Genomic DNA, 17,829 nt, shown 5'->3' on the forward strand with positions numbered 1-17,829 from the left:
ACAAACTGCAGGGGGACATATTAGCTTTTTTTGTGATTTTCTGTTATTTTTATACTGTTTTGATGTCGGATGTGAATGTTAAACATGGTTAAAGGTCCAAAACTTGACATATGTAAAAAGGCTCCCTGAAAGTCAAAAGTCAGGGCTTCAGCCTGCTCTGAATGCTTCATTTGCAAAGTTACTACTTCCTCCTCGTGATGACATCACATTGTTCGTGCATGCCCACCAGTGGCCGTCCGTTCTGAATTTCGACTGTTAATATATATGGGTGTATATGTGAAGTTTCCATTTTGATTAAAGAACGAGAAAAATAAGTGAAATCCTACTATTACCATTTGTTTACTCCCGAGCCTCCGGAAGTCTGCCAAGGGGCAGTTTCCGGAAGTTGGCCAATCAGAACAGAGCGGGGCCTTAAAGAGACAGGAGCTAAAACAGCCTGTTTCAAACAGAGGCTGAACTGAGGGGCTGCATAAAGAGCCAGTACAAGATAAATAAGGAGTTTTTACAACTGTAATTCAAGCAGATATTCTAGTTAGAGCCCAAGAATATAAATATAGACCTGGAAATATGCATGATACGTCCCCTTTAAAGAAGATTGTGATCAGAAGGCCAACAGTCTCAGTTACACTTGCTTGGGAGCTCACGAGCGAGGTTACTGAAAACCAGCTGCTTTAGTGAATCTGCTCTGCGGCCAACAACAGAAACTCTGGCAGCTCACAGGTGAGAACGAGTGGAACTGCGTGGATGAGGAACAGGACATTGCAAGCATTCTCCACTGATATATTCATACACAGCACACATTACCGCGGGCCAGTGTTAGCAGCTCCTCTCGAACAGTCGAATCTTTTGCTGCTTCTGCTCTCTGCAGTTCAGGCTGCGATTGTTGACGAGAGTTGAAAGCGCGTCTCTATCGTTTCCCTTAGCCAGATTTCCCCTCATTTGGGAAATCAAACTGTGGATGTTCTAGTCACAAACCCACCTCTCTTGCCATCAGTCTACTGCCAGCTCCACTTGAACTGCCTCCAGGAACCCTTTTTGCTGAGAAATGCACTGTGTAATATTTTGGTAACCTCTCACATAGTGATTATTGACATGGCATATTAATGTTTAAGCCCCAGTTGATCTTTTACAGAATTATGCAGATGATTCCATCAGATGTTTCTGGGGGGGACGGGTTTTCGTGTTAAAGTAGCTTTCCTGGAAATATTATAGACATCAAATATATCTGCTCGCTTTTCTCTCTTTGTCCTCCTTTCACCTCTCACTCCCTCCGTGTAATTCTCTTACTCTCATCACTCTTAATGTATCTTGCTTCTCGTTCTCGCTCAAAAGCATCGATTCTTGGAAATCTCCCGTACTCTGCCGTTGCACTGTGGGAGGCTAAATGTTAATGGGTGCCGGGGGTGGGATAGTAACTACTCAAATCCGTGTAACTCGGCAAGATAATTCACTCATGTGTAGGCTTAACACACACACACACACACACACACACACACACACATACACACACACCCTGACCAAATGTGCATAGCAGCTGGTGTGTGTGTGTGCGAGTATGCGTGTGGACATGAGTATATATGTCCGATGACTGAAAGATGTTTGTGATAAGATGAGTTTTGAGTGTGTGCCAGTGTGTAGAATGACTGAAATGTGTGTGTGTCCTTGAGTTACACACATTGTGGGGACATGATTAATAAATCTGGACACTCTTCTCTCATATCGGGACAAAAATATAAGGGTTAAGATTTGTTTTTTTTTGTTGTTGTTTAGGGTTTTGATGAATTTCCAGGAAATAAATGTGAGCAAAGGCCTCGTAAATGGAGAAAAAACAGTCTCCAAAAGCAAGTGTGTGTTTGTGTGTGTGTGTGACGGCTGATCTAAATTTAGAGTCCAACAGTGGTGTCCCCAACAGCTGTCCATTACCATGTGTAGAGAGAGAGAGAGAGAAGTCAACAGTGTCTCTCAGTCCTATAGTTACTGATTACCCTTTATTCCTTTATTTCTTTCTGTCTTTCTTTCTTTAATGAATTCTTTCTACATCTTCCCTGATCCCGTCACTTCTCATGCCGTCTCTCTCTGCTTTTCTCTGATTTTTTTTTTTCCTCTTTTCTTCTTGTGTGTAGATTTGTGTAGACTGACGTGCAGATTTTTTTGATTTTTTTTTTGCCTCTTTCCCAATTTCTGTTCACAGTAGCCTGACAAATGAGCCACACTTAGATGGGGCATGACTCACACTCTGCATAAGCATGCGCGCGTGTGTGTGTGTGTGTGTTTGTCCATGCAAGTGTGTGTGTTTGTGTGTGTGTGAGTGTGAGTAAGTACGTAAAATATATTTAGCAGGGAGCGATGAGTCACAGCAGCAGCAGCAGCAGAGCTCTAGGAAAGGATTATGTTACTCTGCCGCTCGTCAGCAGACCTCTTACCGTGGCCGTGTGTGTGTGCGTGTGGTCTTCTTATTTCAACATTATTTTATAACGTTTCAGCTTCTTTAGACGCGTGACTAGATAATAGATCAATGAGAGAAGAACCGGCGCTGCCGTACTTTCCTCCAGATATGGACGAAGGAATGGGTGAGAGGTCAAACAGGGTGTGACACATGGGTTAGTTGGTGAGAATGTTGACATCTGAAATTCAGCGAAAGGTTCCACATTTTTGGGAAGTTTTTTGTTTTTTTTTTATTCCTGAAAGTGACGTTTGGATTAGTTACACTTCCGCTTACATCGCCAGCTCATCAACTCAGCCTGAACTCAGAGCAAACACGGTTCAAACCCACAAAAACTTAATTTTAAATTCTAGTTGTGATTACAAAGTTTGCAAAGATACCAAATATTTTAAGATGAGATCGGGGGCAAATGTGTACGCAGTGATGCACATCTAAAATATTTTTTCATTTGATGGAACGGTGCAGCCGTGGAAAACTTCATGGAGTCTTGGGAGGTTTTGTCTTTTAATATTTCATCGAGTTAAAACATCATATATCTCCAATGAGGAGCTGGAGCAAGCTGATAAAAAATATATGATTCTGTCTGACAGTTTGGAATAAGATGATTTTTCCAAATTTAAAGCTACATAAGGGGGATTTAAGGGGGAAAACTAGATGTAAAGGGGATTAACCCAAAAAAAAAAAAAATCTCAAAATATGTCATAATTTATGAGGCCTGTTGAAATAAAGATGTTTTTTGCTTTCAACATATTTGATTTATTTTACTCACTCAGATGATATGACAAGAATCACAACTGGGATTTGATAAGAACCAGAATTTTATGAGCAGAATCAGAGTCAGGATTGAAAACATCTTAACTGTACCCAATTATAGCCACAGCACACTTGCTCCTCCGGTGTTGAATATTTAGCACAGTGTTCACCGACTGCAAGCAAGAACAGGATTGGTTTTTATTCCCTTTTTAGCAAAATTATCAAAATGTATTATTATAGTAATCCTCTTCAAGTTTATCACTCAGTTTTTTATATTAGTGTGTGGCTACTACTGATATTTTAGCACAAAGACTGGCCTTTAACTAACAAAAAATGTAAACATCATGGATTCAATGCAGCTGATGGGCATATTAATTATAGATACACTAAGCAGTCTTTTGCATTTTTGTCTTTTCTCGCCTCCAGGTTGAAAATAGTGAAAATCTCCTTCAAGTGCAAACAGTTCTTCATCCAGCTGAGAAGAGAAGCGGTAGGTTGTTCACACACACACATGCACACACGATTGTACTTCTACACTTGTGAGGACTCTCATTGACATAATGCATTCTCTAGCCCCCCTTACCCTAACCTGAATCTATTTCTAACCTTTTTCTGCTAAAATCCTGTTTAAATGTTTGTATTTATAGGTCTATAGATGATAGTTTAGCTGTGTCTGCATATGTGTGTGTGTGTAATCTATAGCCCCTTTTCATACAGAGATCCTGCAGTCTTGCTGTAAAGAAGACAAAGCTGGCATAACGCCGCCCCATGTGCAATTTTAGATAGCATGCTGGCGCTCTGGAATCAAAGGCGTGACGTGTAACACAACAGCGTTGGCGTCTAGCGTGTGTAGTCCTGCCATGCCGGCTGTCCTTTTTTACACAGACGTCAATCCGGCAATGTGACTATCTCCACTGCTGGCTTAATTGCAGAACAACAATGCCCCCCTCCACCCTCCCCATTCTTTGTTCTTACCTTTAATACAGAACAGCGAGGCGGACTAACGGCGCAACATTTCTTGAACAGGCTTTGTAAAAGGGGCTCGTGTCAGATTAACCCCCTGCTGTCTGTGTCCTGGTTGTCTCTGCTTTAATCCCCCTCTGTGTCCTGTATCTCCTGTTTAAGCAAGTGGATCTCTGTTCTATTCCCAACATAACAAACAATTTTACAGACAGTTCATCACTGAGTCAACCACAAATATTCAGTCATTTCGCCATCAATCCATCTCTATAAAAAGCTTTCCTTAATTTTTTTCCTCTCATCTCCTCTGAAACCGGAGTCATTATTGAGATTATAAGTAATATTTAAATGATATGGTGCTTGATTTTCCTTTGTCTCTCTAATTTCTCTTCTTTGCCTTCTCCCTTTATGCATCTAGAGAGCTGAGGCTGGCTGTTATTGTTAAATGTTTCATTTAACTGTTAATAAATAGATTGCATCTAGTAATTTGATGCCAAGAATTTCATTCTGTCCCTTTTACTCCTCCATCCTCTTTTTCTCTTTTTCTCTGTGAGTTGAATTAAATAAACATTCTTGGTAAACGCTCCTCTGGTCCAAAATAAATGCCTCTAATCTTAATGATACAGTATGTTTGTTTGAACGTTGCCCTGTTGGTCACTGTATAAGTGGTGAGAATCTCTGCTAACACTGAAGAATGACTGAACTTTAAATAACAAATGTATGTATGTAATGTATTTCAGTCATGTAAGTTGGGGATTTGTAAATGGAAAACAAATTAAATGCAATAAATTGATTAAAGTTGATGTTGCTACGTTTATTTTTGGATCTGTGACCTTTGTATCTGTACACAGGCCGCTCTTCCATAGTACATGAACTGTTTCCTATTTTAAAAAAAAACAAAACATGGAAACATCATCCCGTAAACATTGTGCTTACGTTATATAATTTCAGCTAATATACACAAAGCCTGTCTTAACTGCATGTTGAATAAATTACAGTTGAATTTCAGATGATCTGATCTTTCAGTAATACTGAATACAAGAGTGGTATCCAACATCCCAAAACTCAGCGTATTACTTTAACCGTCGTCTTCTCCTCCCTAACGCTAACAGACCGAGACCCGGGAGACGCTGTTGGGTTTCAACATGGTGAACTACCGGGCCTGTAAGAACCTATGGAAGGCCTGCGTGGAGCACCACACCTTCTTCAGGCTGGAAAGACCCATCCCGCCACAGAAGAACTTCTTCGCCCACTATTTCACCCTGGGCTCAAAGTTCAGATACTGGTAAGAGGAAGAGGACACGCACAGAGACGAATGGAAAGAAACCACAAAGAACCTAGTCAGACACACACACACGTACGAATCAGATGTATTAGGCTACGTTCACAAGGGGTGTAACGGTTCTGAAACAGAGACCGAAACCGCAACACAAACGTCCACAGTCTCGAGATGCGGTTCTGTCTTCTGTTTCGTGGTCATCCCCCACTCAACGGTGTTCACACTGGAGCCAGATACATGTCACTTACAAACATGAACCATCAACACAAATAAACAAATCTGACTAAAAAAAAAAAATCAGAATCGAGCGTTAAGGCCTGCTATGTGAAGGTAGCCTTTAATCCCAGTTTGGGAAACATCACAGAAGTACATGTTCGCTTGGAAGTCGGTGCAGTTGCTTCACTTTGGTTTTAGAAGCTGAAACACTGGAAGGCAATTTCCCCCAGAACACCACAACTTAATTATTTATGGTTTACCTTTAAAAAAAAGAGGGAAACTAACTGTGTTCTACCTTGCAACTATAAAGTTGGAAGGTGGACTGTGAGTAAAATAAAATAACTTCTCAAGAGACTTTCCTCCATAATGTATGATGACATCGCCTGGTGACAACTTAGTTTAACTTCATTTGTAGAATTCTTTATCTCCTTTTTTTTTTCTATGAAACGTGAGTGAGAGATGTGAGTCGGAGGTCTTGTGATGCATTATTGAGCTGCAGCGACTGAGCCCCGCTCTGATGTTTGGCTCAACGGTGTGTGTGGGGGGGGGGGGGCGTGTTTTGGCCCTCGAGAATATTGACTTTCCCAGAAGAGCACACTTTTAGATTGGACTTTGTGTTCTTAACATATTGTTAACAGTGTATTGAACGATAACATGTCCGTGTTGAATACGCTTGTTTCTGGCTAACAGACAACACCTGACAGCTTAACTCTTCATGCTGGTGTTCATTTTGAATGATTTGGTCATTTTTTTAGGCAGCAAGTTTCAGAAAAGGTTTCAGGGACTGATGCCATCAAAGTAGTTCTTATCTCTGCGGAGTGAAACAATAAAGGAGAACCGTATACCCCGTGTATCTCATTTTCAGGAAATAGTCAGTAAATACCGGGATGTGAAAGTGAACTTCAAGTAAACAGTTTTTAATGCTAATCCTAATCTTGTCAGGCCTTTTCAGAGTTCATTTCATTTACAGTAAACTCAAGTTTTCTTTCTCATGAGTTCATTGACAGTTTTGTTTTTGTTTCGGTCTGTAGCGGGCGGACAGAAGTGCAGTCTGTGCAGTATGGAAAGGAGAAGGGCATCAAGGACCGAGTGTTTGCCAGGTAATAGACATGACTTTCTTAGCTTAGCAGTTAGAAGCCTCTGAGGAATAAACACTACAGGAACAGTAATATGTTTTTTTTTTTTGTTAAATTTCACAACAATAGAAATTCATGTCTCGTTTGCTTGCATTTCATCCCTTTTGAGCAGATCTCCCAGCAAGCCACTAGCCAGGAAATTGGTGGGCGGGACTGACTGGGAGTCGGTGAGCAGGAACAGCCTATCAGATGAGAGACTGGAGACCCAGAGCCTGCCCACCCGCTCGCCACCTGGGACACCCAATCAGTGAGTCCATGTTCCAGGGTTCATAGCAGGCCAGGAGTTCACATCAGTTTAATTTCAAACACTCCTGGCAGTGGATTTCTTAATGTAATCATATTCAGCACGGTGAGGTGTATTTAAAAATGAATGATTTCGACAGCAAATGAATCACAGAGACTAAGTGATTCATTCATTCAGTTAAAAAGGAGGTATGATATAGTTTTATAGCAAATTTATTTGATTGATACAGTTTTTTCTCATGTTTCTAACGTCTGGACTGTAATGACAAACATATATTTGGTGCTGATAAAAGCATAAAAGGTTTTCAGGTTGAACACTCAGTCCTTTTGTCTGTGTTTTTCAGGAACTCGCTGTTCGTACAAGAGGGCACGCGACTACGCCCGTCGTCCGTCGGCCACCTGGTCGATCACGTGATACACGCTTCGCCCAGCTTGCCCGTCTTCTCCTCCAATCACAAGTCGGCATCGTCCACACAGGCCAACAGCATCAGCTTGGACTCCACCCCGTAAGTTTCGCTCTCCCGCGTGACGCCAGATGAAATCACGACCGTCTCACTATCGCTCTCGTCTTGTTCTTTCCTTTTTTTCTTTCATTATGTTTTTGATGCACGTTCCCACATTTCTTTAAAGCTGTTTCTCTCAGGGGGGGAAAAAAAAACACATCAACGTTGGACTCGGTGGCAGCGCAATAGATTTCACAGTAAATTCACAGCCTCGTATATAAAGCAGACATCAAAAAAAACCAGCCGCCCTTTAATTTTCAAGTTTAATTTAACTCATCAGCGTTAGTGCCACTCTGTCTGACTGTAGTGCTGAGTTGACTGGTTTTTTTAAATTTCTGTCTGTGTCTGTGGCTTCTCCCAGCAGTTCACACCCTCTCCCAGTGTCACTTAGCTGGCCCCTTTGGAAAGATGAACTCTTTGGAAAAACAACCCGTAAAATATGTTTGGAGCGGGTTGCTTGGTATTACAACAGAGCTGAACTAGGAATCAGTATGTGTGTGTGTGTGTGTGTGTTTTCAAAGCCTTTGAATCAAAGTTAAGTGGAGTATGAGTGAATTTTGCAACTCTAGATGCAAAAATCATCAAATTCTTATTGAAACTGTCGTCTCATTGGTATTTGAAATCTTATTTTCACTTGTTATGCATTATATTCTGATTGTTTCTGTTACAAATGCCGTCTCAAAATGTTGTAGCATGGCCCTTTGGTATTTGTTGGTTTATTTATTACACACCTGGTGGAAACACATAAAAAAGCCCTTTTAACTAGTCATTTGCTCTCTGACTCAGTCGGATGGTGCTTAAGTGTTTTAAAATATGTTTAAAATGCTTAAAAAATGTTCAGTGACAGACTGTTTTCACTGGCCCGTGTGACTCTATAATTGCTTCAAAGGCTGGAAAGTTATCATTCTGACAGTAAGAATCTGGTCGTGAAGTCGTTTAATCAGTGTTAACAAAAAATATGAAGTTATTATATTATAGCCAGATTTTCCAGCTGGACCATTGTGTGCTCTGCAGAGCTGGAAACACACACACATGTGGCTGTGTGTGCTTTTGTGCTTATTTCTCTCTGAATGAGGCAAAAGATGCATTGTAGACATGGCATGCATTCTTCTGTCGACACAGTAGGTGTGTGTGTGTGTGTGTGTGTGTGTGTGTGTGAGAGAGAGAGAGAGAGAGAATAGAGATGGCAAGAAGGAACATCTCTCAGTTGGAAAGCAGAGTGGTTAAGTAACAATACAGTGGCAAAGCTTCTCACACACACACACACACACACACACACACACACCAAGTTATTGGCTCATCCGTCTGTTACAGAGCCAAAAGATGACATAATCACCTGCTCTCTCATCCTCAGACATTACCCATGCGTGTTATTTTATTGGCTTTTATTGGCCCCGTGTATGTTTTGTCCTTCAGTGGCAGTTATTATTTTTCCAATTCTCGTGTCAGTTTTAATGTCCCACTTCCCCAATTTCCCAATTTTTTGTGCCTACTTTTTTTGCTGAATAGAGAAGATTATTTTATGCTTTATTCAAACCATGAAAAACTCAAGGATAAGAAAAATAAAAAAGGGCGGGCTGCTGGACCTTCCTAATCTCAAATATTACCACTTGGCTGCAAATGTTCAAAAAATACTTTACTGGTTACAATTTCCTAAAGTATACTGGTATCAAAAGAAACAAATTGATGTTTTTTTTTTTTATCATCTCTTTTAGCTTTGGTGGCTCTGAATAACCTCTTCTGCCATCCCCACTGTGATGTCTACTTAAAAGATTTGGTCCAAATCCAGATTACAGTTTGGGGAGCTATCAGTCCTAAACCTTGTATGTAATAACCACCTCTTTGTGCCAGCTAGACTTAATTCTGGATTGTCTTTGGTGAGAATCAGGCATCCCTAATCTTAAAGACTGATATACATTGACTACATATAACCGTCACCTTCCCCGATGTTCCTCCAGTCTCCATCAAAACTAAATTAAAATCTACTGTTTTTCCTACAGAGCAGCAGTTTTTTCTGTATGTCGTGTCAATTCCACAAAGCAAAAACAATAAGTCTCTGACAACCTGACTGTAAAATGTCCTGTTTTTAGTCGTGTAGGGTGAAATTGAGCTGTTAAGCGAACCCCGGCGCATTGACAGTGATGGTTTTAAAAAACGCAGTCATTTCCATGACAGTCTCAGAGTAGCAGAAAGCTACAATTATACAGAATAGTGTAGCACAACATGGCACGCAACCGTATGGTATTTTATGATAAATGACTGCGTACGCTATAATCATACGCTGTTTCATACTGAAACACTGTGCCTGAAAGCCTGTGCATTGAAAGTGTCACTCTCTGGCTTTTAGTGCAACACGGTGGTTGTTTTGCAGCTTGTTTTAGACTCGGGTCACCCCGCGTAGCCGCATGTGATTCCTCCATCACTGTCCACACTCATTTAGTTCAGTCCTCTGTGATGCTTTTAAAGTCTTCTCTAAGCAGAAGTAGACATTTATGATTTAGTTACAATAAAAGCGTTTGACTAAAGGATGACTAAGAGCAGAACTCAGCTCGCGTCTGATGTCGACTAGGGTTTAAATCTCTTTACCCCCGGGGGCCCTTAGCTAACGTATGTGAAGGTATGTAGATATCCGTTTCACTCATCTGCGCCGTGTTGTGAAACATAGTACGGATGTAGGAGGATGTGCAGTCTTGGCTCGGGCCCGGTGTGCACTCTGCCCTCCTTCTGAAAGCCTGACCTGGTGTTGACCCATAATAAATGTTAGTTTGCGTGTGTGTGTGTGTGTGTTTAAGACGCAAAGTGGCACCAGTAGCAGCAGCCAAAATAAAGTCAATGCTCTTTGACTGGTGCTCCCGCCCCTAAGGAGTGTCTGTGCACAACCTCTCACACACACACACACACACGAAAGCCTTACCTGATGGACCATGTTGTTTCACCATACACACTGAGACACACTGCCTTTTATTGTCTGGATGATGGAGGGGGGGTGGGGGTGTTTTACTTCCTCTTGTAGCTCTTTTATTGAGGTTAATGCATTGTGACTAACACAGTGCTATTAAGCTTCTCTGTCTCTTGCAATCTCTTTCTGTCTCATTCCCCTTTTTATCCGTTTCTCTCCGTTCTTCTCTCTTTTTTTCTTCCGAAGCTCAGCTCTTTAACAAACAGGCAGACCTTCAGCTTAGGCCATTAATTGTTTTGTGTTTTTCTTTACCTGTATGTTTGTGCTTTTGATTTCCCTCCATCTTTTAAGTGCCAGGCCATGACCCCTCCTCCATCAGCAGTCATAGCTACTAAACAGCAACTTGTGAGATTATTTTTCTACTTTTTACAGTTATAATGAAGTCATGTTTTGTTCCTTACTCGATACAAATGTTGAATAGGGATGCAAAAGGGGAATCAGCACAACAGCAAGAACATTTCTCTTCCCAGATTTTTTGAAATAAACACTTTTATCTCTTGCTCTTCCTTTCTGTCTTTCTCTCTCTTTCCCTGACATTCGCGTTCCCACGCCCCCTTCTACTCTCTCTCTGTCTCTCTCTCCGCCACTCTCAGGTCTCCAGAGGGGGTGGACGGCCAACCTCCAGCTTTGCCCCCCAAGCAGCTGAGCAGGAAGACCTTGAGCCAGATCATTCAAGCCCACTCTCAACAGAGCCTCCTGGACAACCACCTCAACGAGATGTACGACGTCCCCGTCAACGCTGACAAGACCACGGTCAGTGAGGCTACACAAACACTCACGACATGAGATTAACAATAAAGAAAATTTAGTACAGTAAGAATCTCAAACATCTTCTCGGTAGTCCTCTTTCATTTCCTCGAAAATCTTTCTTGGCATAAATTCAGATACATGGTCTCAGGATGGTTGTATACAGGAGTGCGTTGTGAAGTCCGTTTTTTCAGTACACAAACATCCTTAGGAACTAAAATAAATCATGTTCTTTCTCTCAGTACACTTTTTCTCATTTGTAGCTAAACATTTATATAACCACTCTAAAAAAAAAAAAAAACACTCAGCAGAATCAACAATGGTTTTGGTTTGCAAAGATTTGATTAATCTGAGCTAGAACACTATTACCATGGCGATCGTCGATGACAAATCTTCTTTAAGATGTTTCTTGCAGTTCGCTGAAGTACAATTCTTCATTGAGGAAAAAGACCTGCATTAATCAATATTACCTTTGATTATTAAAGTTGAACAAAACCACTTTGTGTAATGTAAAAAGAGAATAAACACCAAATTCTTCAACTTTAAGGAAGCTTTTAGCCTCCTTTAGCTCATTGTTTTGGTTTTAAAGAGCCACCGTATGATTGAGTCTTAGCAGCTGCCATCAACCGTCAGTTATTTCCGGCAAACAAACTGATAAACACACTGTACACTTCCTGTCCAGCACCAAACAATAGACAAAGTTAATGCATCCTGGTTAACATAATGGACCATTTGGAGACGTTAAAGGAAGGAAATATCAGTCCTACATTCATCAGGTGGCCAGAAACATGACTTTTATTTTTATAAAATGATTTTGTGTAGTTAATGTGCCAGAGGAGGATTATATGGAAGAAAACAGGATGTGGATTTGATGTTTCTGTTCAACTTTGCTCTTCCAGCTAAATGGAGTTGTCCCTCATGATAATCTGGTCCTGATCAAGATGAGACCTGATGAACATGGACGTTTTGGTTTCAATGTTAAGGTAAGGGGGGATACTAGTCTGTTCACTGCCCTTCTGTCTTTTTGGTTCCTTGGCTCATCTCTCCATCTAACTTTTCTTTGTTTTTTAAGTAAAGTAGTCAAAACCTTTCTTAACCTTTTGCAAAAAAAGACATTTGTATACGTCTTTCTGCTGTTAACTGATCTTGAACTGGGTGTTTCCAGGGTGGTGCTGACCAGAAGATGCCCATCATCGTGTCCAGAGTGGCTCCGGGAACATCTGTAAGTCAACAACTACCCCATATAGTCAGTAGATGACTACTACAGTATATTTTCTACAACTGGTGCTGAGTTTAAGCATATTAAAAAAAACAAATGCAGCTCCACAAATATCCACTATTTTAGTATTTTCAGATTTGAAGACATTTTCTCTCCCATTAGAAACATTTTATTAAATTAAACATGTTACTAACATTCTCTCTCTCTCTCTCCCCCCTCATCTTCAGGCTGACCTGTGTGTGCCTCGCCTTAACGAGGGCGACCAGGTGGTCTTAATTAATGGGCGGGACATCTCTGACCACACTCATGACCAGGTGGTCATGTTCATCAAGGCCAGCTGTGAGAGTCACTCTGGGGAGCTCATCCTATTGGTCAGACCAAACGGTGAGTCGTACCTTTTGGCTGGATCTACTGTAACTACTCTAAATTTAATCTTTGACAAATACAAAGGACGGACAAAATAATTGGAAAGTCTTAACGGTGTAATGCACCACAACACTACTACGTCATAAGTGGGTTGTATTTATTGCTTTTTTTTATCAGACAGCATTCGATCAGATTTGATTTACCTGTTATTTTGTGCGCTTTGACACACTAAAACACTATCAAGCGTGTGAGGAATTGCAGGAGGAAATGTAATCCATTTACTAGTGAACCAGCTATTCGTAAATCCTTTACCAAGTTTCCTTTACTAAGTGTATAAGCTTCTTTGTTTTTTGCTTACTAATTAGAACTACCTTGTTCCATACTAGTGATTTACTAAACAGGATTACTAGGAATGTCTCGTCTTATACTGTAAAGACCTTTTAGTCATGTGCAAACCTTTTGCTGGGAAACATCTGTAGCATCTTCCTGATTAAAAGCGATCAACGGTGTAAACAGGAACTTGCTGCAGCTTTAACAAAGATAACATAAAGTGATTTATTAAACTCACTTGACAGTCTTAGATGTAGGTATGACTTTTTTTTTATTTTTATATATATATATTTACATATATAATGCTTTGCAATTTGAGGAGTATTTTGTTTGTTGTCTTAGTGTTTTTCTATTTAAATATAAGGCATATCTAATTAATTACTAATAATTAATGAAGGTTACTTGTCATTGTTTGAAAGTGGAGCCTGCATATTATAAATACTTTCAATCAGATCAGATGTGTTGACCTTTATAGCATGTTGCTATGTTGTTGTGAAATGCGAGTTATGACCCGCATTTCACGGTCTTCCTCAGCTGATAGTTTACTCCGTTGTCATGGAGATTACTGTATCTTAGTTGTCGTCATGTGACCCACGTACTGAACTTTGTCATAAATAAGGTCACTTATTAATAAGCAATTTTTTTTTTCCCACTTGCTTTGCTGTGTTACAGTCGCTCCTGGCAGTTACTGGGTGTGAATATTTTCTGTAGTAACAACAAATCTTCACTTAGGTAAACATTTCCGTTACAACCAGGCTAAATTTGAACATGTGAACAGCTGGTGTATGCCACTCCTGGAGATTAACAGCTACACATCTGGTCACCAGCTTTGATTCTACTTCTGGTATTTTTCCTGACTGCTCAAATCTCACTTATATGAGTCATAGGTTTTTTTTTGCTTTCTGTACATCTCAGCTATATGTATCCACGGCGTCGAAAATGAAAAGCAAAGCGTTTCCTTTTAATCAGCATCAGGGAGGTGGGGAGGGGGGAGCGTTTGAAGATGATGAAACATTGAAATTCTTGACATTTTAACTGGGTCAGAGAGGGATTTATGCATTATATCCTCTCTTACATCAAAGCACATATAAGATTGCATCAATGTATTGAACGCCTGTCAGTTCACATTTTGTGTTTTGCGGTATTTTTGTATTTCAGGCATATAAATATTTCCATCCCATCGGTGAACTATATTTCCTATGGTCCGGTGCATCAGTAAATATTTCTTTATCTTCGGTGCTTAAATAAATCCATCCCTGGAGGCCCTCAGCCTACATAAACAGCCATGTGTATGTAAACTGTGACACTTTTCTTTCTTTCTTCTACCGGTCCAGCCATCTATGATGTGGTGGAGGAGAAGGCGGACTCGGAGCCAGATTTTCAGTACATCCCAGAGAAGTCCCCTCAGGATCCCGCCCAGCTAGACCAGCATGCTTTGAGGGACTCTATGGTCACCCTGAAAGAAGGCCTGAGCAGCGGAGCCATACTGGCACAGTTTGATGTGAGGGGGGAAAAAAAAAACACACTTTTCATGGGGTGGATACACAAAAAAACTTGAGGAATTGCAGGTTTTTTTAACGAGATGTTTTTGAGGATTTCTCACACGTTTCTTTCCTCCTCCGCATTCCAATAACTTCCTGTCTTTTATCATCGTCACTTAACAGCTTCCTGTTCAAACTCTTTTACTGTGCTATTAGCGAAGAGGAATGTTATATTAAAAAACAAACACGCACATAAATGCGGGTCACTGAATGCAAGCTCTCATGCACTCAAAAACACTTAGAGGTGTGTTTTCACATGTGTAAATGTACAAAGTGGACAAAGAAATGGTTATTATGATTACTGTAAGCTAAATTTCAATTTGTGTTCCCTTTTCTTTACAGCAACTGTACAGGAAGAGGCCGGGGATGACCATGCTGTGTGCCAAATTACCTCAGAACGTTTCCAAAAATCGCTACAGAGACATCTCTCCTTGTACGTGCTCGCTTATACGGATTATACGGCTGTCTATTTCTGTTAGCTTTTGTGCGTGTTTAAAAATGTATCACCACATCACGCTCTCTTTCTTCTTCACCCGTTTTCTTCTTGATCTGTTGTTTCTTCCTTTGTCAATTGAGCTTCTTCTTCTTCTTCTCTGTTCTCGCTGTCTCTCTCTCTCTATGTCATCATTCTCGATCTATAATCTAACCAACCTCTCTCTCTCTCTCTCTCTCTCTCTGCAGATGATGCCACACGGGTCATTCTGAAAAGCACAGATGACTACATCAATGCAAATTACATCAATGTGAGTCGGTTTCCCCTTGTATTTTCGTCTTTCATGTTTCTGTTTGAGGCTCGGTGGGTGGTCTGTTTTTTTTTTTTGCCAACCATCAAAACACATATTGAAACACGCTGGTGAAGTAATGTATGAACCACCATAGTGAAGAAGTTTTAACGAGCTAAAGTTAAAAACATTGCGAGTTAATGTTTTGCATGTTTTTGAGTCATCCAGACATAAACAGCTGTCAGCAGATGTTTTAGGTGAAGTGCTACTCTTTTTTTTTTTGTGATGTTTATTAATTTAAGCCATTTTCAGACATTACTGGCTTCATCCATCTGTTAAGGGTTTTGGCTTTTTGGCATTCAAACACAGGTTTCTGTTACACATATGTTGTTTATCTGCTTTATTCAAACATGACAGGACTGTTAGAGACAGAGTTAGCAATAACAGCACTGATGGATAATATATGATTATAAAGGAAGAAGACGTTTTGTTGGCTTTCTCCCAGGATGCATCAGTGAGAGACTTTAACGGTTGAATGATTGTTTATATTCAGATATAAATAACGACCGAATGGATACTTGCCCCGCTTCTCACTCGTCTAATCAACCCTCCACATTCACTATTGAGTTTTCTCATCCATATCATCATTTGTTAGATAGAATACACTCTCTTGCTTATCATTTCATTCCTATTTGCTTTGTTTGTGGTGGAAGTGTTTAGATATTCATACTGTAAGCAGTTGACACACCGCAAGGCAAAAAATATCAATGAAAACACATTTTTTATAGGCTGATGAAGAACTTCCTCGACAACTTTAAAATTAGCTGACTTTACTTGATTTGTGAACAAGAAATTATACTTACATGAGACATTTTTAACCCTGCTCCTAAGAAGTTGAAGCAAGATGCAAATGTAGTTTTTAATTTTTAACCCTGCTCCTAAGAAGTTGAAGCAAGATGCAAATGTAGTTTTTATTTTAGTTTATTTGACTTTGTGGAGCTTTAGTCTTTCCATCATGCGGCTGTAGTCGATTCAGACTTGAGTTTTACAGAATTTGTTAGCAGGTCTGACCTTGTAAATGTAAGCTTATTCAAACAGGATAAGTTTCAAGTAGTATCGCCAACACATGTTTAAGTAATAAAGAGGGGCTTAAATAATTTTTTGGGTCTGTACCTTTTAGCTCCGTGCTGTTGAAAACACAAAAATCACATCCTCTCAGATGAAAATAATAAGAAAAAGATCCTCGCAAACCAACCGAACACCTCTGAATCTCAATCTGTCTGTTTCTCTCTCTCTCTCTTTGTAGATGGAGATTCCAGCCTCCAGTCTGATAAACCGCTACATAGCATGCCAGGGCCCCCTGCCCAACACCTGCGCCGACTTCTGGCAAATGACCTGGGAGCAGGGCTCGTCTATGGTGGTCATGCTGACAACACAAGTCGAGAGGGGGCGGGTACGTAGAAGTATCCCTCAAAGACTGGAAACAACATACTGACATGTTCAAAAAAAATTAGGTTGTCAGTGAATCCATGCGTGACGTTACTGTATCCCTTTTTGAATTGAGCTTAATTGGCAAAACACAGCTTTAACCATCAGTAGAGATTCCAGATTGTCTGCTGTCAAAATATTTCAAATGATCAAAATATTTTATTATTTACAGCACACTGCAGGAAAGAGGCTTCTGCCATGTTTTTTTCTTAATTTGAACATATTAAATACATGAAATAAGGAAGTGAAATTACTGTGAAAATGATGCAGAAAATATGAGAATCATCACCTTTAGTATACTTGTGGATGTTCTTATTATGCAGCTCACTATTTCCAGATGGACTGAGGAGTAAGAATATGCATTATTTTGCTTGGAGTAGGAGTAATGGGGTATTGACCTCTGACCTCTGAGCTGAAAATAACAGTAGTAACCTGTTCAGTAAATAAACATAATCCGTTATCTGTGTTGTTTTTAGGTGAAGTGCCACCAGTACTGGCCCAACCCGGACAGCAGCGCCACCTACGGAGACTTTACCGTAACGTGCCACAACGAGGAGGGCAACTCCGCCTTCCTGGTCCGGGAAATGACTCTCGTGCACACGCAGGTAACCAGACTGTTAACACGCTCAAAAAAAGAGAGGAGGGAAAAAAAAAAAAAAAAAAAGAGGAGGAAAGCTAGGCCGAAAAAAAAGAGAGAAACGAGGGAGCGAGGAGTGTGAAGCCAGATCGTTGGCGCTGATTACCAGAGCAGGTTAGAGAGGAGGCCAGAGGAGAGGAAACGCAGAGAAAGGCGCTCGCGGTCCAATCAAAAAAAGACAGGGACCAGTGTCTCAGGAAGGATGAGCCGCTGAGGACCCCGAGGAGGTGTGTTGCCATAGTGACCAGTGTGGGCTGTTCTTTTTCTGGCTCCCGTTGCTGCATGCG

The 17,829-nt window shown here is 40.6% G+C and overlaps 1 protein-coding gene across 3 annotated transcripts in view; it reads left to right on the plus strand.

Moving 5' to 3' along the window:
* ptpn4a (protein tyrosine phosphatase non-receptor type 4a) overlaps window positions 1-17,829 on the plus strand; it is an 82,310-nt gene that overhangs the window by 56,571 nt on the left and 7,910 nt on the right. For 2 of the 3 annotated variants that reach the window (XM_067603140.1, XM_067603142.1), the window contains exons 11-24: window positions 3,623-3,686; window positions 5,269-5,441; window positions 6,683-6,751; window positions 6,897-7,034; window positions 7,375-7,536; window positions 11,086-11,245; window positions 12,139-12,222; window positions 12,405-12,461; window positions 12,686-12,842; window positions 14,489-14,655; window positions 15,038-15,128; window positions 15,377-15,438; window positions 16,724-16,870; window positions 17,382-17,510. In XM_067603140.1, coding sequence (XP_067459241.1) covers window positions 3,623-3,686; window positions 5,269-5,441; window positions 6,683-6,751; window positions 6,897-7,034; window positions 7,375-7,536; window positions 11,086-11,245; window positions 12,139-12,222; window positions 12,405-12,461; window positions 12,686-12,842; window positions 14,489-14,655; window positions 15,038-15,128; window positions 15,377-15,438; window positions 16,724-16,870; window positions 17,382-17,510 — 1,660 coding nt within the window. The remainder of the gene's footprint in view (window positions 1-3,622; window positions 3,687-5,268; window positions 5,442-6,682; window positions 6,752-6,896; window positions 7,035-7,374; window positions 7,537-11,085; window positions 11,246-12,138; window positions 12,223-12,404; window positions 12,462-12,685; window positions 12,843-14,488; window positions 14,656-15,037; window positions 15,129-15,376; window positions 15,439-16,723; window positions 16,871-17,381; window positions 17,511-17,829) is intronic. The other variant, XM_067603141.1, reaches the window with a different exon arrangement.

The sequence above is a fragment of the Thunnus thynnus genome, chromosome 11 (assembly GCF_963924715.1).
Source record: "Thunnus thynnus chromosome 11, fThuThy2.1, whole genome shotgun sequence".
In the NCBI taxonomy this organism is placed as follows: domain Eukaryota; kingdom Metazoa; phylum Chordata; class Actinopteri; order Scombriformes; family Scombridae; genus Thunnus; species Thunnus thynnus.